Genomic DNA, 23620 nt, shown 5'->3' with positions numbered 1-23620 from the left:
CATGTTTGACTTATTGAACTAGCATTTCTTAACAGTATCTGACTATAAAACCTTTTTATTGAATTAAAAGTAATAATATTTCATGGAATGAACTTTGGCAAACTATTGTACGTAACTCTTGTTGAATCTATCTGTAGTAGCCAATTCACTTTAATAAATGCTTATATACTTAAGTGCAGGGCCAAAAAAGTATTGTAAAGGATAAAAATGCAAAAGACATTTCCTTTCTAATTCATTTATAATCTAGTGGGATATACAGAAACAAATAATTCTAATAAAATACATATTAGTTAATTGTTTTTAATATAGCTGTAGATATGAAGATATTGTTCATTGTGGTCGGAATTTTAAGTTAAGTTTTATTTATATAAAAGTATGAAATACTTATGTGCCAGATTATATTATATGAAACAAACAATTTTAACAAATGAAAACATAACTATATCATTTATATGCATGCATGTCTCAATATTTAAAAGCCAATATACTCTATAAAATAGTTAGGTAATCATAATTTGTAATTTTTCTAGTAGAACTTATTTCTAGCTTTGTTGGTTATAAAAACTCACACAATATTGAAGCATGCATCCAAACCTAAAATTGATTTGATAGGTAAAATCTAAAATTTAGAAATTTTGATTTTTTTTTCACTGAAAGATGTAAAAAGTGTATAATTCTCATTTAAGTATCTACTTTAACCCAGTACTTCTGAAATGTAAATAAATTGCTTTCAGAGTAAAGGCAAATCAATTCATTCCACCTGGCTGATTGATGAAGATTTATTTAAGTCAAGATATTTAAGTCTAGATCTTCTGAGAAGCCATATTATTAGCGTATTTTACAAAATTTTTCCAAACAGGAAAGAAATAAATATGATTGTTTCTCAGTATGGCATTGGACAGATTCCCAAATAATCTTTATTAAAGTTAAAACCTGGCCATTTTTGGTTTTTTAAATTCTGAAATCAATATAGTAAATTCTAAATAATATACACATTACATAAGAGGTATTCATAAAGAGTGAGAATAAGGAAATAAAAAATGTAATTCATTCAGAAAAAAGGTAATAATGATTCATCTTTTGGTGTCATATAAGGAATAGAGTGAGAAAGTGCATTTGAAATGCAAGGGATAAATCAAATTGTAATACTAAGAAAATGCAAAAGCCAGACAGCTGTGTTTGAAATTGATAATCTGGGAAAGAGATCCAGGTTAGTGTAGTGATGATGAGTTTGGCTTACTAACATTGGGTGTGATGAGACAATGTGGCATTTAGATAGAGTTGTAGAGTAAACACCTCAGGAGATATGAAGCAGGGATTGGAATGTCAGGTCCAGATGAGAGACACAACTTTGGACATCACTGAAGCGGACAAAAATCTCTTATATTGAAAATATAGAATCTCTTTGCATAATCTTGATTTTATTATTCTGAGAAGTGAGTCAAGCCACTTCCCACTTCATCCTTCCACAAAGAAAAGACAGTAATTAGAGCAACCAAGGCAACATTGAGAAGCAAAGGATGTTCAAATGGCTATGAGTTAAAACATTTTGTAACATGTTACATTACCCTCGTATTTAATCAATGACAAAATATTTTTTAGAAATGGAGAAAACATAATGCAGCTTTTTTGTGTGGGGGAGTTAAAAAGGGTGGATTTGAATTTGTCCAAGAAAGTGAGTGTAATAAAACTGGGACCAAGAAATTTTACAGTGTTAGAATACTGTACATGAAATTAGAAAATGAATGATAAAAATACATAGTGTTATGTTAGATAATTCATGTTTTGACTTATTTATTTTGCATCTTTGTTGATTCTGCAGATTTTATCTATGACAAACTGTCAATTCAACTTTTGCATTAAGAGACATGTATTTTTCATGATATTGTTTCATATGGCAATATGTTGGATACCAGTCCTTTCAAGTAATCAAACTTACATTGAATAGAGTCATAAACAGAAAAGCAACAATAATTTACTCTCATTGTAAGCTTTTTCCTCCGATGCATAGATATTCTTTGCAGTCATTTGAACAGTATAATGCATTCTTATTTTGATGAAGGGAAAGTAAAAATTATACTTATTCTTTAGTCTTGGTAAATAAAGAAAAACATGCTCCTGTAATAGTGTCCCGAATTATGACAAGAAAGTGTCTGTTTACCAAAATAATACTATTCTCACACTGCATTTTAAGCTTTAGGAACATCATGATCTCTTAATATATAAAGCATTTGGTAATAGAGTCATCAAGTGTCTGTTTAGGGATGCAACACTTAGAATTTTTATCTGAGCACTGAACTTGTAAAGAACTAGAGCTGTTACAGATAGCTAAACAGTTTTGAAGTCTTTATACAGACACCACGATGCTACCAAAACCTGATGGGAAAATAGGCAAGGTTTATTATCCAAGACTTAGAAGTTAATATTCTTATAGCCATGCAAGTAGGTTTTCCTAAGAAGAAATGGAACTGAAATCTGTCCAGTTGAAATCAAGGTAGAGGACCATGGGTTTTAAGATAAAAATCAGCATTTTGGGTTGAACAATTTGCTATTGTCCAAGTGCAACTGTGAATTAACCCTAAAAGAATAGTATAGAGTCCCTATGGTGGGAAAATTAAGATTTTTATTATAAAGTGGTTTAGGCCTAAGTCTAGATGAATTCCTTACATTCATAATGTTTCTCGAAATCTAACCTTAATTCAGGTTATAATGATCTACATGGTCACATAAGTTAATTTTATTCATGTCACAATCGGTAGTGATGGGAAAATAAGGCAATACTGACAGTAACCACAGCCACAAGCTATTAATTTTAATGGAAATAGTGGCCTGTGTTACCATGACCCAGGGCAGAATTTCACAATGGGCATGAAATATACATATATCAACATCTATCTTCTTTCTAAATATATGCACATGTATTATAATATACTTTACATGTTTAGTTGCAGAGTTTTTGTGTCTATCTTTTGAAATTATATTAAAGAAGTTTGGCAATCATGTGAAATTTAATATATGCTGAGGACAAACTGGAGCTTTCAGTAGACATAAATTACAAGTCCGTAGTGCTCAGATGTTTCCTGAAATTCTTCGTTTCTAGAAATAGAGACAATTTGTAAAATGCAAAATTATCTATTAGCGTTAGAGTTTTTCGTAATAGGACATTTTGCCTTTTGTTGTTGTTGCTTTCCAATTTAGAAAGCACTTAGTGTCTTACATTTGTTATTGTTTGTGACCGGTTTGTTGATATTTTCATAAGCAATTTGCAAAGGATGAGGTCTGTTTCCTTAGAAAATATGCAGTGTGATAAAATATAGTTTTAAAAATTGCAAGATACCAGATTTAACCACAATTGATCTCAACCAATTACCACCACTGAATCAAAAGTTCTCAGGAACATTAAATGTGTTTTCCTGTTTCATTCAATCTAGTATCTCTTCAGATGCTTTTAAGAGACAGGTCTAGAATGTGGTTTTCCTCCTTTGCTTTTTGTCAGTTCATTAAATTGTAACAACTTCAGCACTAGGGAGCTCTACAGTTACCTGGGATAAGTTCTGTCACAGTTCATCTAGTGACTTGATATGGTCATTATTATTCTGAAACAACTTTGATCTGAGAATTAAACTATTACCAATTATCATTTTTATTCCTGGGAAGGCTACCAGATATCATGAAATAATATCATCACTCTTTAAGGAAAACCTGTTTTTACTCCTAGTACAATCAAAGCACCCTAGGGTAATACAAGCAAATTACTTCCACTTACTAAACAAGATATATATATACACACACACACACACACACACACATATGTATATTATATATATGATCTATCTATCTATGGAGAGGTGTGTGTGTGTATGACAAAACAAGTCTGAAAATAAATAGTTTGTGATTTAGAATAATTTATCTTTTTAACAGCAAATCAGATGTTTGTTTTGATTTTGCATCATAAGAACAAGAAATTATCTGGGAAACATACAAGTTAGCCTTGTTTCTCTGAAAGGCAGGCAGACTCCTAGGAGAAAACACAAGGTAGCATTTGGTTTGGTGAGTTCACATGATCTGGAGTTAGATTAGCAATCTTTTCTGTATTTCAGAAGAAAGCAAACAGAGATACTAACACAGTAAAACTCACAAGAACTAAAATATTTACCTGTGACATTGACCAGCACATCTTTTCTATCATGGAATGACTATTAGTGGCACAACAAATTACCTCAAAACGTCATGACTTAAAAGAATATTTATTACCTTATGGTTTCTGTGTGTGACGAATGGGCCTTCTGCTTTGGGCACCCCAGGCTACAGGAAGGTGTTGGCAGGCCTGCAGTCATCTCTAGACTCCACTGAGGGAGACTCCACTTCCAAGCTGACTAATGCGGCTGCTGCCAGGCCTCCTGTCCTCAAGGGTGTTGGACTGTGGGACTGGGTTACCTGCTGGCCATTGGCCAGAGGCCACCATCAGTTCCTTGCCACATGGTACTTTCCACAGGACAGCTCAATACATGGCAGCCTGCTTCATCAGATCAAGCAGGTGAAAAGGTCTGGGGAAGAAGTGTGTGCCTGCAACTTGGAAGTTACAGTCTTTTTAGAACCTAATCTTGAAAGTGACATCCCATCGTTTTTACCATACTCTCTTCATTAGAAGTAAGTCACTAGGTACAACCCACACTTAAGGAGACGGTATCACATACAGCTATAATTATAGGAGGCAGGGGCACTGCTGACCATCTCAGAGGATGCCTATCACAGAAGGCTCTTCGGAAAGTAAAACTGTCAAGTTACTAGTGAGAATGGAACAAGAACAAGGAGTATGATATATTCAAATATTTAATGGATTCAGGAATATATCTAAAGATAGACCAGATGTCCATGTTCGTCTTTGAAAGTAACTTCATCCCTATCTGGTCATTGTGATTAACCACTTTCTCCAGGCTACATTTCTGGGCAAACATTCTATGATTCTCATATTCTTCTTTTAGTTATGATAGTTCTGTCAATGTGCTTTCTTGCCTGTTTGCCTGTCATTTTTTTCAATATAATTTTGCACATCTTTGAACTGATCTCTTCTGTGTTAAAGTTTAGTGCAAAGAGGCCACTTTACTTAATAGTTCTTGTATAGGATGTTAGTGTTCTCACCCATATACTGTCTAAACATCAGGTGATTATTTCTTTAGATAAGACATAAAGAAAAGTTATTTCCCCATGAAACTGTCACTACTTTAGCTAGGAAACTCTCATATTTACTGAGCTCTTTCACTGAAGTTTACCTATCATTTGTCAAGTTGAACACTAAGCCAGAATCTCAGTTCGGTTTTGTGTAAATACATTAAATAAGGCTTTAAAGACGTAGAACTTTATTCACCCATAATTACCTCCCTAAATAAATATAACATTTAGTAAAAGTACCAAATTAGTTATGGTGTAGAAAATAGAAAAAAAGTAGAAAATGCTGAACTTTTAAAATCCAGATGATGACTTTTTTTTCCTTCTAAACTTGGAAGAAAATAACTAGGCTTTGACAAGAGCTGCCCTTCTAATTGCCACCTTTGGTTTTTTCTTAGTGATAACACATAAATTTATTCTGGAAACTCAGTTTATTCACAGGATTTTGTCTGTTTCTTGCAGTTCTGAAAAGATATAACAGCTTGGAATGAATCAAAATATTCATGTTTTCCTTCGCTGTACCATCTTATGTGATCAAACAAGAAATCATTTTTCTTCTATTATCTGTTTTAATTAAGGATAGTGTATAATTTGTCCATTCATCACTTAGGATCAGATATGCACTTATATGATTATTTCCTTCCACCTTGTTTCTTAGTCTCTTTACCTCAGAAAGGGATAGAAGAACAGAGAAAGTAATGAGATGTCATTGTCTTTCACTTTGATGAAATCCGGAGGTCTCACCTTCCAATCAGGACAAGGTAACCTAAGTGCAAAGTACCCCATTCTCACTTGCTGGTACATTAACCACTCTGATGGCTTCTTGCTTCTTACTAATGAATGTTTAATTAGAAGACACACACAAAAATACTTTACCAAAGCATTTCTCCAGCAATGTAAATTTTTTCCTTTATTTACAGAAACAAAGCAAAACTTTAAAGAGGGTCTGTGCTCTGCTTTCTGTTTTTGTTTTTGATAAACCTTTAAAAGATAATTTCATATTTACTTCAAATAGAGTCAAACAGAACAGTAATTTCATATACTAACAAATGCATATTAGCATATGCAGTCCTAATTCAGTAACAGGTAATTCAGTTAAGCAGACTTTCATAAACTTTACAATTGTAAATTTGCCATTAAAACATGATGGACCAATAGACTAGAATCTAGCTAATGTCCACACCCAGTCCAGTAAGTTTCATGAATGTAAACCTGGTATTTCTGGAGAACTCTGTTAAGAAAATCACGAACCATTTGTTTGCTACCTGATACTTGAATAGGACTTCTCAAAAACCTCATTGCTAAGCAGGAAAAATATTTATCATGAGAACGCTGTCCATATAAACCAGTGAACCAGTACATGTGCATGGTAGATAGGGTAAATCTTTAAGTAGTTATTAATAAATATCTGATATTGCTGACATATTAAAATTATATTTCATTGAGGCAAGCTATTTTTTTTAATTTGTATTTGAAAAAAGAATTTAAATTAGGTGCAGTGACTCATGTCTGTAATCCCAGCAGTTTGGGAGGCAGAGGCGGGCAGGTCGCATGAGCCCAGGAGTTTGAGCCCAGCCTGGGTAACATGGTGAAACCCTGTCTTTACTAAAAATACACAAATTAGCCAGGCACGGTGGCACATGCGTGTAGTCCCAGCTACTCGGGCAGCTGAGGCAGGAAGATCACCTTGAGCCCAGGAGGCGGAGATTGCAGTGAGATGAGGTAGTGCCTCTGCACTCCAGCCTGGACGATAGAGTGAAACCCTGTCTCAAAAAACAAAAACAAAAACAAAAAAGCAACAAACTTCTAGAGAGAAGTCCAGAAACAGTGTAAAAACTGTCATATATTCTTTACCAAAATTCATCAATTATTAACATTTTGCCTCCATGTGTTTTAGCATTTTCTCTGTCTACATAATATTTTTTGAAGCATATGAGAGTAAGATGCATGTATTATGGCCCTTTACCTAAAATCTAACCCATATTTATTTCAGGGAGTATTTATTAACAATAAAGATGTTCTCTTGTACATAAACATGGTATATTTATCAGCTCAGTAAATATTTCATTGACAATACTTTTATCTGATCTGACATAGAAATTCCAATTTTGTAATTTGACCCAATAATGTCCTTTATAGCATTTGTTTCCTTTCATTACTGAATCTAAATGAGGGTCACGTGCTATATTTAGTTGTCATTTCTCTTTAATCTAGAGTGTTTTCTTAGCCTTTTAAAACTAATTTATAAAATTGACATTTTTGAAATATATAGTCCTTTTCTTAATAGATTGTTTCTCATTTTGCATCTGATGTTTTCTCATGAATTAGGCTTAGGTCATGTATGCTAAGTCAATATGCTATCCCAGTGGGGTTGTGTTCTTCCCAGGGCATAACATCTAGAGCCACGTAACGTCCATCATCTTCTCATTTTGTGACATTAATTTTAATAGTTCCTTCCATATATTTTTATTGAGCCCTTTCCAAGTACCAGGCAATGCTCAAGATGCTAGAAATACACAAATATGATATTTTATCTGCTTTTGAGGAGATTTATAGCCAGACTTTCAGCAATTTCTGTAGGATAGTGAAGCATTATACTTGTCAGTGTAAGAAGACAACTTGGGAGACATGGTAGTCTGGGTCCTATGACAAGTACATAGGACAAAAACAACATTTAGGTTCTAGCAATGCAATATAGGGATCCAAACTGTGTGTACATGAGTTTAGGCCAATCATTCATGACTAAACGACTTTGTTGAAGGGCATTCTTAACATTAATCATAGAATTGCCTGTTCCTTGTTGCATAGACAAACAATAGATGGCTGATGATGAGCATCATTTTTTGTTAATTTTGCTTGATTGTGGTCATGGTAACGGTTTTAAAAACATTCAGTTCTTGAGCAGATTTGAGTTTATAGAACCACAGGATGCAGATTTGAACCCCAATTAGAAAAGCTCCTTGAGTACAAACTAGAATATTGTTAATATCCAGTAAGTGAGATCAGCTTCCCTTTGGTAGTAAATTCCTCTTTGCCCACATTGGAATTTCAACATCATGGTTGAACCTGAAATTCAGACAAAGGGCCTCTTCTTTGAGATATTGACAACAAGAAGGTCACTTCCAGGAGGAACTGAGATAATGTAAGCTGATCTGACCATTTAGAAAAGTATTTTCCTATGGACGGAGTTGAATAAATAACTCTAAACTGGCTATGATTATCCATAGTCATCTGTAGATCTTCAAAAGCCTTCTTTTCTCATTCTTCAGTTCAGAGAATTGCTGATCAGTTTAGTTTCCCTTTAGAAGGAATGTGATCAGATCAGCTTGCCCAGTGTGGATCCCTTCTAGCTCCACAATTCTCGTAGTGGAGTTACATCTACTTCAAAATGTCCAACTGTCAAAGTTCAGGTCCCTGCTTACAACTTGTGCTTACCTGGAGCCTGAAACAAAATTCCTTTTCATAGACATAATAGGGTTTCATTTTTACTATCTTTGTCTTAAAAGGTAGTTATAAGCATACCTTGAAGATATTGAAGATTTGGTTACAGACCACTTCAAAAATGCAAATATCACAGTAAAGCAAGTCACATGAATTTTTGGTTTTCCACTGCACATAGAAGTTAGGTTTCTACTATATTGCAGTCTATTAACAATGCAATAGCATTATGTCTAAAAAACCAATGTACATACCTTAATTTAAAATACTCTATTGCTAAAAAAAAAAAAAATGCTAACAATCATGTGAGCCTTCAGCAAGTTGTAATCTTTTGGCTGCTGGAGGATCTTTTCTCAATGGTGATGGCTGCTGACTGTTCAGAGTGGTGGTTGCGGAAGGTTGGGATAGCTGTGACACTTTTTTAAAAACATACTGTAAATTCTGGGGTACATGTGCAGAATGTGCAGGTTTGTTACATAGGTATACTCGTGCCATGGTGGTTTGCTGCATCCATCATCCATCACCCCATCATCTACATTAGGTATTTCTCCTAATGCTCTCCCTTCCTTAGCCCTCCACCCCTCTGGCAGGCCCTGGTGTGTGATGTTCCCCTCCCTGTGTCCATGTGTTCATCTGCCATTTATGAGTGAGAACATGCAGTGTTTGATTTTTCTGTTCTTGTGTTAGTTTACTGAGAATGATGGTTTCCAGCTTCATCCATGGCTCTACAAAGGACATGAACTCATCCCTTTTTATGGCTGCATATTATTCCATGGTAGATATATGAGCTGTGGCACTTTTAAAAACTAAGATAACAGTGAAGTTTGTCACATCCATTGGCTGTTCCTTTCACAATATATTTCTCTGCAGTACATAATACTCTCTGATAGCATTTTACCCACAGTAGAAATTTTTTCAGGGGAGTCATTTCTCTTGAATGAAACCTGCTATTGCTTTATTAACTAAGTTTATGGAACTTTCTACATCCTTTGTTGTCGTTTAAAGAATGTTCACAGCATCTTCACCAGGAGTACATTCCATCTTAAGAAACCATTTTCTTTGCTCATCTGTAGGAAGCAACTTCTCACCCATTAAAGTTTTATCATGAGATTGCAGCGATTCAATCACATTTTCAGGCTCCACTTGAAATTCTAATTATCTTGCTATTTCCAGTACCTCTGCATTACTTTCTCCACTGCAGTCTTGAACCCCTCAAAGTCATCTATGAGGGTTTGAATCAACTTCCCCCATACTCCTGTGAATGTTTATATTTTGACTTCCTTCCATAAATTAAACATGTTCTTAATGGCATGTAGAACCTCCTTTCCTGAAGGTTTTCAACGTACTTTTCCTAGACCCATCAGAGAAATCACTATCTATGACAGCTATAGTATTACAAAATATATTTCTTACATAATAAGACTTGAAAGTCCAGGGACTTCTGGGTCTATGGACTGAAAAATTGATGTTGTGTCAGCAGGCATGAAAACATTATTTTTCTTGTACAGAGTTCTTTGGTGACCCTATATTGTCAGTAAGCAATACTATTATGAAGGAATTTTTTTTTCTTAACAGTATATCTGGACAGTGGCCTTGAAATATTCAGTAATCTATGCTGTAAACAGATGTCTTGTCATCCTGATTGTGTTTTTTCGTTTATAGCGCACAGGCTGAGTAGGCTGACATAATTCTTAAGGGCCCTAGGTTTTTCAGAATAGTAAATGAGCACTGACTTCAACTTAAAGTCACCTGTTGCATTAGGCCCTAATAAGAGAGTTGGCCTGTCCTTTGAAACTTTGAAGCCAGGCATTGACTTCCATCTAGCTATGAAAGTCCTAGATGACATAACTTCTTCCAGAAGAAGTCTGCTTTGTGTACATTGCAAATCTGTTGTTTAGTATAGCTTTTTAAATAGTGATGTTAGCCGAATCTTCTAGATAACCTGCTGCAGTTTCTGTATCTGCACTTTCTGCCTCACCTTGCATTTTTATGATATGGAGATGGTGTCTTTCTTAAACCTTATCAACTAACCTTGCTATCTTCAAACTTTTCTTCTGCAGCTTTCTCATTTCTCTCAGCCTTCTTAGAACAGAATGAAGTTAGGGCTTTCCTCTGGATTAGGTTTTGGCTTAAGGGAACGTGGTCGGTTTGATCTTTTATCCAGAACACTTGATTTTCTTCAATCAGCAGTAAGGCTGGTTTACTTTTCTGTTATTTGTGTGTCCACTGGAGTAGCTTTCCATACCCTTCAAGAGCTTTTTCTTAACATTCATAGTTTGGCTAACTGTGCAAGTGGCCTAGCTTTTGGTCTCTCTAGGACTTTGACATGCCTTCCTCACTAAGCTAAATAATTTCTAGCTTTTGATTTAGAGTGAGAGACATGCAACTCTTCCTTTCATTTGAGACCGTGGTAAGATTATTAATTGACCTAATTTCAATATTGTTGTGACTCAGGGAATAGGGAGCCCCATGGAGTGGGGGAGAGATGGGGTGATCAGTTGTTGTTAGAACAGTCAGAACACACACAACATTTATTACATTCATTGTCATATATGGGCAAAGTTCATAGAGCCTCCAAAACATTTAAAGTAGTAACATCAAAGGTCATTGATCACAGATCACTGGTATAATAATAATGAAAAAGTTGGTATAATAATAATGAAAAAGTTGGAAATACCGTGAGAATTACCAAAATGTGACACAGCAACATTACGTGGGCACTTGTGCAGTGCAGAGTTGCCACAAACCTTCAGCTTGTATAAAACACAGTATCTGTTTCCTACAATAAAATGAAGCAAAATAAAATGAGATAAACCTGTACCTTATCAAACTGTGTTTACACTTTTAGATGATCTCTTGTCTGAGAAATGTTTTCAGCTAACCTGTGTTCCCTCATATACATTTTTATTTGAAGAGAACTGAAAAAATATATAAAAGCAATTCGTGATTATAATTTTTTGGTCTTCATTACTAGCTACAATCAAGAACTTTATTTCATACCAGCCTTCTTTTTTTTTTAAAAAAAAAAAAAGATGCACTAAATTATTTTACTTCAAGTTCTGGGATACATGTGCAGAACATGCAGAACTGTTACATAGGTATAACATACGCCAAGGTGGTTTGCTACCATCATCTAGATTTAAACCCATCATCAACCCATCATCTAGGTTTCAAGCCCCACATGCATTAGGTATTTGTCCTAATGCTGTCTTTCCCCTTCTCTGCCACCCCCTGACCAGTCCCGGTGTGTGATGTTCTCTTCCCTGTGTCCATGTATTCTCATTGTTCAACTTCCACTTATGAGTGAGAACATGAGTATACTAGCCTTTTTTTTAATAAGACACATTTTCTACTCTGATTTCAACTAAATGAGGCCATGTTGGTTTATTATGTAAGTCGTTACCTGTTTCTTTTCTTTCTTTTTTCTTTTTTTGAGACAGAGTCTCACTCTGTTGCCCAGGCTGGAGTGCAGTGTTGTGATCTTGGCCCTCTGCAACCTCCGCCTCCCAGGTTCAAGCAACTCTCCTGCCTCGGCCTCCCGAGTAGCTGGGATCACAGGTGCACCACCATGCCCCACTAATTTTTGCATTTTTAGTAGAGACAGGGTTTTGCTAGTCTCAAACTCCTGACCTCAGGCAATCCACCCACCTCGGCCTCCCAAAGTGCTGGGATTATAGGCATGAGCCACCACGACCAGCCACTTCATTACCTATTTGTTATTGTGATATACTTAGAGTGTACAGACAAAGTACCCTAGTTATGCTTTCCTGCACACAGTCTTTGCTTATTGTCTAGAACAGCACCCAGCGCTAACGGAAAAAGCACATAAAAAGGATATGAGGTCTCATCTGATGTCTAGTCCTCTCTCACCTGGAGCCAGCTTTGTAGGCCTCAGGTTCCCAGTTACAACTTTGAATTTAAAAAATAAAATAAAATAAAGTGAAAAATAAAAAAACAGAATCTTTACTACTTTTTCAGTTTTTTACCTTTTAATTATATTTAAACACTGCCTTGAATATGTTAGTCTTCAAACGTCTGGAAATCACTTGCACTGTTATTATCTGCATTTCATGAGAAGAACTGATAATTACTCAGTATCCTCTTATAAATGGGCCTGTGCAGAACATCAGTCTCTCTTAAAATATTTCTCATGTCTACTGTAGACTTTGTGTCTCTGCTTTTTTGCCTTAGCAGTAGCAGAATGTTCTTACTCTAAATATAAAATTATAAAAAAAGCAAGAAACAATATTTTCTTTAATTAGCTTCTTCCTTTGGGGGTTTTAGAAGAGGGGTTATAACTTGACAAAGATCCTTCCCATCTGTTCCTGTTTGTTTGCTTTTATTTTGACTTCCTTTCGTTGTTTTATCAACTATCACATGAATCATTAACATTTGTTTTCATCGCTTGTTTTGGTTTCCTTTACTTCACATGATTAAGACATTATGTTGAGAGAGACTCACGGCTACTATATTTTATATTAACCTCAGATTTTTAAAATAAATATTAAACTTTCTGGACATGTGATGTGATATGTTTGCCTTCTGCTGTGTTAATATTTTCCTCAGCTCTGGAAGAGTGAGGCATGTGCATGTACAACTGTTTGGTGAAAACAGCAAATATCACTAAATTACAGGTGCCTGGATATAAGTTTTGAACAAATAGATGACATGTTTAATAAAGCTACTTCCTAACAGAAAATGCAATTTATTAAGTCCTTTGTGCAAAAGACGTGTAAGAGATCCTTGAGGATGCTTGTGAGGGAGTTCTTTTCAAAACTGGAACAGAAATCTATTTGCATATTGTGTGATAACTTTCACAGGCATACTCCATTGTTAATGATTTTACATGATTTTCACAGTGAACAAAGTGGATTTTTTGGTGTCAGTTTGAAATTTTATTAATTTATGTGTCATATTCTGATATAAAAGCTTGTCATATAATGTGAGTGGTGTTAAACAAACTTCATTAGTTTTTAAAATAAATGATCAATCTATTCAATACTCTACTTTTAATATATGGAATAAAGGCTAAATTCTGCATCTGTCTATATGTATTACACATTAGCAATAATGTCGTATAACAATACAGTCGAAAACATTAAACCAAACATTAAATTTAATACATGAATACAAAACTAGAAATTGAGAGATAGAATTCTGTCTCTCTCCTCAGACACAGTAAATAAAATATGTAAAATCTATATATTTATTGGGTCTGATTTGATTATTTCCACTGTAGTATTAAGATCTGAGATCCATTTTTACAAATAATTTACAAGTTTTTCTTTATTATCTGTACATCTAAATCTGCACAGTAACAAACAGCATACAAAAATTCACAGCCGTAATAAACTATTCAGCTATCCTTCTTATATAGCAAATGCTTTCTTAGACAAGAGATACTTTCTTATACACCAAATTATAGCTGTAAGCATCAAATCACAATGAACTTTGAAACTATTAGGAATTTGTAATTTAAATAGTTTCACTCAACCCCTACTCCCAAATGCTTTTAATTAGAACAGACTTTTTAATTAAGTACTCCCATGCACAAAGTTTAGCTTGATGATTTTTCTGTCATATCAACCTCCCGTACAAAAGCAAATAATCATTGTGTTAAAGCAAGGTATTTTCTTTGAAACTAGGCTGTGAGAATTCTAGTTCTGATTTCAGATTGTCCAATTGAGGCTTTACAGACTAAAGAGAAGCCCTGCTCCTGGGAGGAAGGCAAAGAACAGATCCACAAGGCAGTGAGACAAATGGTACTGAGGTTTTTAGGAGTCAGTCCCGTAATTCTGTGTTTCAGAGACATTGTATTTTTTCCAGGGACAATCCAGTTGCTTATTAGAGAAAAAGTGATAGAGTGGAATGGACATGAAATTTGAATTCACAGAAATGTCAAAAACATTTGCCAGCTCCGTGAAAATGTGTAAGATACTTAACCTCTTTATGCCTTAAAAGCCTTATTTGTAAAAGGCATTCATTTCTTGAGTTGGTGGGAAGTTTAGACTTAAAATCGATGTAGCACCTTGTACATCACAGGTACTCAGAAAATATTAGCTTTACTATTACTGATTATTATTGCCAGTTTATTTGATCTTAATGTAAAGCTTTCACCCATTTGAGGTATTGAGGAATAATTGACTGGTAAACTTGGCTTAGCATGAGGAACAAACAGGAAATATATTTTTTTCTGTGTCAAACACATGCAGAAAGAACTAAAGACAATGTAGGAAATGGTGGGCAGAAATGAGATTATCTAGTTAGAGTGTAAGTATGATGTACAATGAGTAATCCTTAAAACAAAACATACGAATAAATCCTCTGAGTTTCCAGATATAAACAGCACACCTCTGAATAATGAGGCCTCAGCCATGGAAACACTCCAGGGATTCCAATAATCTCTCTTCTGCAGCTTGTTTTTGCAAAGTCTTCTCCATGGCCCATGACTTCTCTTGCTGTTTGTAGAGTCAGGAAAGGAGAGTATATTGGGACCATTATTATATAACATACGGACATGGCACAGTTTGAATTATAGGACCATATATCCTTCCTAGCACTTTTGCCAGTGCCTTTCATTCAGATGGTTGTTAACAGAAGGTTGATTTAGAACCACAGCCCCATAATTCAGAAGCCGGTTGTTAGTTCTCTGGGTATGTCCATATGTGACTATTTACTATGGGTTACAGGGCCAATATAACTTCTCTGGAACACTATAACATTCATTTAAAATTTTATTCCTACAGACTTTTAATGGTCTACAAGTATGTTTTAATAAAGATGACAAAATTATATGAGTGGAACTGTTTTTAAAGTAAGGGTCTGTAAATGAAAAGAAAGAGATAGTCACTCTTCCAGGGTCTGTCTGTGGATTTCTGCCTCCAGTGGATTCTAAAGTAGAGGATCTCGGATGTCTCATAATTATTTAATCATAGAGAAATACCTGACTGTGACAGGTGGGATCTACTTTATAGCTGACATCTTTAATGATTGATACATTTGTCCATCTGTTAGGAACATTAGTCAAAAATTTAATAGCTAACATATTTATTAAAAGTAGAATTATAGCAGATCAGATACTAAGCACATAATGTATGTAATTTTTATAAACGTTTTTTTATATAGGATCCATGGTGAAGATGCTTATGTAATACTTACTACGGGTATATTTTACAAATTCAAAGAGTTTTATATAAAACATTTAGTTTTAGATAAACTTTAAAATTTCTAACATGCTAATAATTTTTATTACATGGGCATATTAATGAATTTCTGTCTTCAAAAGTTTAACATCTGAGGCCACACTAAAGCTTTTAATGAAAGCATCATGCTGAAGGCTTCTCATTCTAATACTGGCAGAAAGAGAGACAGCTGCCTCGTCTACGGGGCTTATTGTGGGGGAGGGTCACTTTATATGACTTCACAGTGAGATAAGTGCTATTGAGTAATGCTTAGGGTGCTAATATTGAGGAGTAATTAGTGGGGCTCTTTTTAGAGAAGTTCAATAAGAGGCAGCAGAAGGGGAAGTGTATTCTAGGCTTCTTGAAGGAAGAACAGGCTTGAACATTCCAACACAGTATAGAGTTTGGTGTGTTATAGAATGGAGAGGCCACTAAACCTAGGGGAGAGAAGTAAAAGATAAGATTGAAGAGGAAAAGCAGCACCGACTTAGGTACCACTTTGTAGACCATGGAGAAAAATTGGCTAGTTAATGTAAATATGGGTCTTTTAAACAATTATTCATACTTAATGGATTATATGTATAAATCCATTTTTTGCTTCTAGATTCTTTCTACTTAATATGCTATAGACATCACAGAGATTAGAAAACTATATTTAATACTTTAGTTGCTTTTCTTCATTGTACAGAGACTTAAGAGAGCCACAGTGAGCACTGAAATGCTACTTTTGAGCAAATTATTACTTTTTATAAAGTTTGTAAGGACTTAGGTTAACAAAATTTGAAGTCTGGGGAAGTTGAGAAGGTCTCGCTTCCCCTTCTTTAATCCTAGGACACATTGTGTATTTTTTTAAAAAATGAGAATGGGAATGACAATCTCAATATAATTGAATACATGCTACCAATAATGAGACAATTGAAAAGAGAGCTAAGTAGGGATAAATAAATTAAGGGATTAAGAATTAGAAAGCTTGGCAAAAGTATCAACACTATTTTTTTTGGATACTCCTGTATTCTGTATTACTAGATTTTTAAACAAATCAATGTTGCTTTATGTAATAGAAATCATTAGAATCAAAATTATCTTGAAAAAGGTCCAATTTTTAGCCAGATGGTAGTAAATATATGAAAGACAGAAATTTTTATTTTGTTTATTTTTATAATATCATTTATTTGGTTTGTTTTTAAAGTAAGCAATTGAAACTCCTGCTATGCTAAAACCACAAATAATTATGTATTACTCATATAATGTAACTGAGTAAAACATAGTTTGGTCCTACAGGTGAGTGCAATTAAGGTAAACAAAGAGAAGAAATCGGGCCATATTCCATGAAAAACCAATAAATATTTCACAATATGTCAATAGGGTACTGCAATATCCTAAATTAGAAATAAATAATTAGAAATAAATTTCTACCTAAATTATATGTCCTTGGCACTAGTATTTGATTAATGCCTGATTTAGGAGGTTCCATTCTTTATTTAATAACACAATGTCTACTGCTGAACTATGTAATACTTAGTATCAGTGAGAAATGACAGGGGCCAAAGAGGTGAAATCCTTTAGACTACATATCTACAGAGAACATTTGACACACTTTGTGCATGTCTTTAAGTAGTTGCTCACAATTAGAGTTCGCTCAAATTAATATTGGTTAATATTAGATCATACTATATATCCAAATGTGTATTTTGAGGGAGCAGATCTTTATTGTGATTATTACATGTTTCAACTATTAAGAAAAATCCTGGTATATGATTTCTGAACTGAAAAGCTAAGGATATTTCTTTTTTATTTGTTTATTTAATAACTATTATTTTTTAATAAAAATGGGGTCTCACTATGTTGTCCAGGCTGGTCTCAAACTCCTGGGCTCAGGCTGTCTTCCCACCTCAGCCTCCCAAAGTGCTGGCATTACAGATGTGAGTCACCATGCCCAGCCCTGAAAAGCTAAGGCTATTTAGAGACTTTAAAGTATTACTATTCTTAAAGTTGAACTAGATTAATTTTAAGACAGGCATCTAATATTTGACATGACTTATTAGCATTTAGTCAGTCTGAGGCTAATTTCATAGACATCCCTGCCTTTGTGGAGGGAAAATTGTGGATTTGGGATGTTAATGATATACTACATTTATATATATATGATTATATATATATTATTACATATAATAATATATATAATTTGTATACATAATTCAATATCTACTTTGTGCAAACCATATGAATACTATATCTTTTTAAAGACCTATATCTGATTAATTCATTCATTTAACACATATTTACTAAACTTACAATAGTCCCTCCTTATCCACAGTTTATCTTCCCATAGTCTCCGTTACCCATTGTCAACAGTAGTTTGAAAATGTTACAGTAGTTTGAGAGAAAGAGAAATACTAAATTTACATAACTTTTATTAGAGTACGTTATAATTATTCTATTATCGATGTATCTATATTTATATCATTATTATCTATGATTGTTAATCTCTTACTGTGCCTAATTTATAAATTACACTTTATCATAGGTATGTATGTATGTATAAGTTTTGGTACTATCCATGGTTTCAGGCATCCGCTGGCAGTCTGGACATATCCCCCACAGATAAGGGGGGGTTACTGTATACTATGTGCTTGGGATGTATCAATGAGCAAAACAGTTTCATGACATCCTGGAGGTAGTATTTCAACCCTACAAATGAGGCTAAGATGTTTTTTGCAGCATTATTCACAATAGCCAAGATTTGGAAGCAACCTAAGTGTCTATCAACAGATGAATGGATAAAGAAAATGGTGGACACATACACAATGGAGTACTATTCAGTTATAAAAAGAATGAAATCCAGTCATTTACAACAACATGGATGGAACTGGAGGTTATTATGCTAAGTGAAATAAGACAAGCACAGAAAAACAAACTTTGTATGTTCTCACTTTATTTGTAGGGGCTAAAAATTTAAACCATTGAACTTGTGGAGATAGAAAGTAGAATGATGGCTGCCAGAGACAGGGAAGGGTAGTGGGGAGAGTGGGGAGGGAGTGGGGATGGTTAATGGGTACAAAAACATAAGATGAATGAATAAAATCTAACATTTGATAGCACAACAAAGAGACTATACTTACTAGTAATTTAATTGTACATTTAAAAATAACTGAGAGTGAATTGTTTGTAACATAAAGGATCCATGTTTTTTTTTTTTTTTCCTCTGTCTAGGATTTTATTAGACTGCTTTTTTCTCAATATACCTGTGTTGGAAGATTGAGACAAAAAGGCACAAACTCACATTAAAAAACAAGATAATCTAATTATCTTGTTTAGGAATAATTCGGGTTTACCAATATTTCTATGAAGTATGAAATGATTTAACATTGCTGATACTAAGTTTCTTACAAATTACTATATCCACTATAGATTGTATACAAATACTTGTAAAACAGTTGAAGGTGAGGTCTGCAAATATTTAGATTATCTTTTTATTTCCTGAATGTACTATAGGTCATTTATGTTTTCTTACATTTTAATTCTTCAAGTTACCAGATATTTTGCAAACACTTACATGGCAATCTACAGTTTTAAAAGCTTGGAATACTTTCCTTTTCTGATTGTTCTGTCTTCTACTGTAGGTGTTAAAATTTGAATTTCAGACATACATTACACAAATATATACAAAGTTTAGGCCACACCAGGAAGTGGACAGTTTAAAGGGTATTACATGTTTGAGAAACAGGCTTATGTTTGGTTTTCTTTTATTTTTGGTTTGGATTTTTAATTTCCTATTTCTTATTTGTACTTTATTAAAATGGATTTATTTATTCAATGTCTCCAAGATTTGATTTCCTTTACTTTTCAAACAACTGTGTGTTTGCTCATTAGTAGAAGTTGAGTGATATACAGTGTTTACATTTTACTATTTAATTGTTGGATGAATCTCACTTCAAGGGGTAAAGGCTATAGTTCATTGAAAGTGATGAAATAACCTAGATGGCTTTCATATAAATAGCAACGAATGTGCACAATAGTTACATTACATGGTATATTTAACAACACTGCTGAAGAGTAAGATGGGAGTCCAGTCCTTCCTGATGGAGATACACCTGAGTGCACTCAGAGAAAATTTGGTTCTGCAAGCTTGAAGGAAGTAATTGTTATTCAACAGAAATCAACTAACTTTGCATATCAGTAAAATACACACACATACTCTTAGCTTTTTTCTGAGTGCTCTGGAAATGATATCAAAATAGCAAATATATATTTATGAGAAGTAGAAATGCTGTATTCTTTTCAGTCACATAAACTCAATGTAATTATGAAATTAACTTTGAGAAGATGTGGAAAATGTTACTTGTTAACCAAGTAAAGATTTAATAAAATCTACAAATTTTATATCAAGTTACTTCATTTTACATGCACATTTGTACCCCAAATGCCATATCATTAATTATTTTCTTACTGTTCATTTCTAGATGGAAGACTGTATTTGAAAACTACTGTCATGTACTGAATCTTCCCTGTTGAAGAAATCCACGTTAGAGAAAAGAACTTTGCCGTCAGACATTCATCATGGGAAAGTTCAGAAAAAATAAAGTCCTTTTAAGGGAACTTTCTGAATTTTATGTATTAATGTTCTTTAAAAGTTTAAGTATTCTACAAAAAAAAAAAAAAAGTTTCCTCCATTGATTTTCACCTGTGGTTCATACCAGAGACCTGAGAATGTTTGTAAATGTACAAGTATCAAACTTCTTACAGTTAATAACTGCAACTTGCTGCTGGACAATTGTATACAGAGTTAAAGGCAGGTCTGAATAAGACCCAGCTTTGTTTTTTTCTAATGGAATGAACCATTTCCTCTTCTGAAAATTCTGTATCTGAGCACATCAAGAGACTTGTAGCAGTGCTTACCCAGACTTACAGAATTATATCCCCCAGAAACCAGCAAGAACACTTGGAATGAACTTGTAGGGGGCATAGAGGATTCTTGAAAAAAGAATAAGTAGTGATATTCTGTTACATTCAATTTCAAACTCTCTAATTGTGGGTTTTCTCCTGAAAAATTTTTTTTTGACATACTTTCCAAAAGACCAACAAATGGATGTTGACAACAACCCAATGAAATAACATTTTGCATATCTGAAAAGAAGCATTGAATATAAGCCAAAAGATTTCACTGAAGGTCTTTTTTTCTTAAAGTAAAAAACATATATAAATGTAACATGTTTTCATTCCAAACTGGTAGTGGTATATAGAATTAAAGATATTAATGTTGCTTCTTATTCAAACCGTTGGTCATATGTACAGTATATAAACATAAAACACACAAGGAAGGTATTATGTATGCAGTAGTATACTAGAGTTTAGGAAAATGAAAATTTTAGAAAATATGTTTTGTCACCCTGTTGGTCAGAAAGATGTCTTTCTGGTTTTAACGCATGCAGGCATGTAAATATTTGTCTGGAGTCACAGTATTAATGAATGAGATCTTAAGCATCTGGTGACATCAAAACTCTGTGTCAGCCACTTTTATTTGTATATTGAACCCTAGTTAGTGCCCCAAGCTGCACTATTGGGTGGATTGTGGCTGAACACAAATCAAAACACCAGAAATATTTTTATATGTTAATCTCATATTATGTTAATGTTGCTGAAAACAAAACGTAACAAACCTTGATGTACCAGTCCAATACCATGTAGCGCTGAGTGATAAAGTTAAAATGTGCTGTGCTTCCCACCCTGGTCAGAGGGAAGGGTGGCTATGTGTTATTTTCACTGTCTTTTTGAAAGTTACAGTATGTGTTTTCACTTTTGTGCAGATAACTGGAAGTAAAGCGGCAAACAGTGCTTATCACATGCTAAAGTTACCTTCTCTTTATTTTTTGCATATCTGGAATTACACCTTTAAAGACTGATATGAATCAGTATAGTCACTGTACATTTTATGATTTTTCTGTCATCTTAAAATTGTATGATCATAACATTATTTATTACCATAAAACAGCAAAATCTTCAATGTCTAAGAAAACTAGCTTAAAATGTTTAAATATAGTTCTGATTGGGTATTAATTACTCGATGAAGAAAAAATTGACATTATAGATACTCTGGCATTATGCTTCTATACCTTTTAGGTCTTCTTTGCAATACTGGAACGTAATTCTTTTGTGTAGCTCACTATTAACCTGCTAAGTTCATTTTTTTAATACCATAAAAAGGTTGTATGTACAGTTCCTATTGTAGCTTGCTTACAAAGGGAGCATTGTTTTTATTAAGTATTGTTACTAAATGCTTTGTAGAAACTTGGTTTTCTAAGCATAGTTCTTCCATAACCATCTTTTGTTGTTTGAACACAAGAGATTCTCTTCCTAGTTCTATGTATTTTGTTGCCCTATATGCAGTCTTTAAAGGATTACAACACTTAAAATTGAATAGACTTGTGTCAAGCTTTTGCATCATACATTTTTTGAAAGATTTTCTAAAAAGTCTACAACTTACATATGTAGTAGAATCAGCCACTGCTCTGCTCCTGGCATAGAGTCACCTGTTACGTGGATTAAATAGTTTTAAAATACTTACTTTGAAGACCTTTGAGAATGCTTTAGTGTTTGGCTTGAAATAAAAGGAAATTTTAGCAAGGATTAAAGAAAAAAGCTATCGGCTATATGTTAAGAGAGACTCTTACTAACATGTTGTAAATATTACAATTCATGAAATGTTATTGTAAGTCTGTAACTTAATTTTTGCCCTTTTTTAGTTATACAGGTTGGTTTGGAAATTTGTGTTTTGGCATAAACAAGTAAAATGTGCCCATTTTATGATTTCCATGCTTTTATAATCCTAAAAATATTAATGTCTAGTTGTTCTATATTATAACCACATTTGCGCTCTATGCAAGCCCTTGGAACAGAACTTACTCATCTTCATGTAGGACCTATGAAAATTGTCTATTTTTATCTATATATTTAAAGTTTTCTAAAAATGATAAAAGGTTATTACGAATTTTGTTGTACAAAATCTGTACAAAAATCTGTTTTTACATCATAATGCAAGAATTGGAAATTTTTCTATGGTAGCCTAGTTATTTGAGCCTGGTTTCAATGTGAGAACCACGTTTACTGTTATTGTATTTAATTTTCTTTTTCTTTTCAACAATCTCCTAATAAAACTGTCTGAAATCTCCCTGTGACTTTATTTACAGTTCGCCTTTATTAAATTTTGTGAAATGCGTAGCATTGAAGGAATATTTACTTTCTAATGGGAGGCATCTAAAAACAACATAAGTCAGCTCTTTGCAATGCAGGGGGAACAATGCTCAATGATTTTATTTAACATGCAACTGCTTCTATCTCTAATATGAATTACTGTGGTGAAAAACATCATAAAAGCACACTCTGTAGTTATTGTTTAACAAGCAGATTTTCCATATTTTGTTTCTTGCCAGCTAAGCAAACTGCCCACATATACATGATTTATTTATGTACATTTCTCAGTTTATGAAGCTGTTATTTGTACCTTTTTTCTTTATATTCTTATATTCCCATGATTCTTATTTCACAAAGCTTTGTGCTGAATAATGTAAAGTAGACATGTTGATGGAACAAAATATATTATTCCCATATCTATGAGTGGAGGTTTGCAACTCTAACTCAGTGTTTTGCTTTTGATCTCTATCAATGGAAAAAATGCCTTTAGAAACTTTGAAATTAAAATATCCTTTAATAATATATAAACATTTTAATCAATCAAAAGCGCAGCATTTGAAGAAATATCAGGTTGCTATCACTGTGAATTTTTTAAACATTCCCAAGAGAAGAGAAAATGAATTTTTCTGTCTAAAGGGATG

At 33.7% G+C, this 23620-nt stretch overlaps 1 protein-coding gene across 1 annotated transcript in view; it reads left to right on the top strand.

The window, feature by feature from the left end:
• DACH1 (dachshund family transcription factor 1) overlaps window positions 1-22956 on the top strand; it is a 419816-nt gene extending 396860 nt beyond the window's left edge. Inside the window, exon 11 of the mRNA XM_012442858.2 lies at window positions 20252-22956. Within this exon, the coding sequence (XP_012298281.2) occupies window positions 20252-20289 (38 nt within the window). The 3' untranslated portion in view covers window positions 20290-22956. The remainder of the gene's footprint in view (window positions 1-20251) is intronic.
• Window positions 22957-23620: the final 664 nt, after the last annotated feature.

The sequence above is a fragment of the Aotus nancymaae genome, unplaced genomic scaffold, assembly GCF_030222135.1.
Source record: "Aotus nancymaae isolate 86718 unplaced genomic scaffold, 86718_ANA_hifiasm-v0.15.2.pri h1tg000088l, whole genome shotgun sequence".
Taxonomy (NCBI): domain Eukaryota; kingdom Metazoa; phylum Chordata; class Mammalia; order Primates; family Aotidae; genus Aotus; species Aotus nancymaae.
Note: the sequence above shows the minus strand (reverse complement) of the source record. Positions and strands in the feature narration are given on the sequence as shown.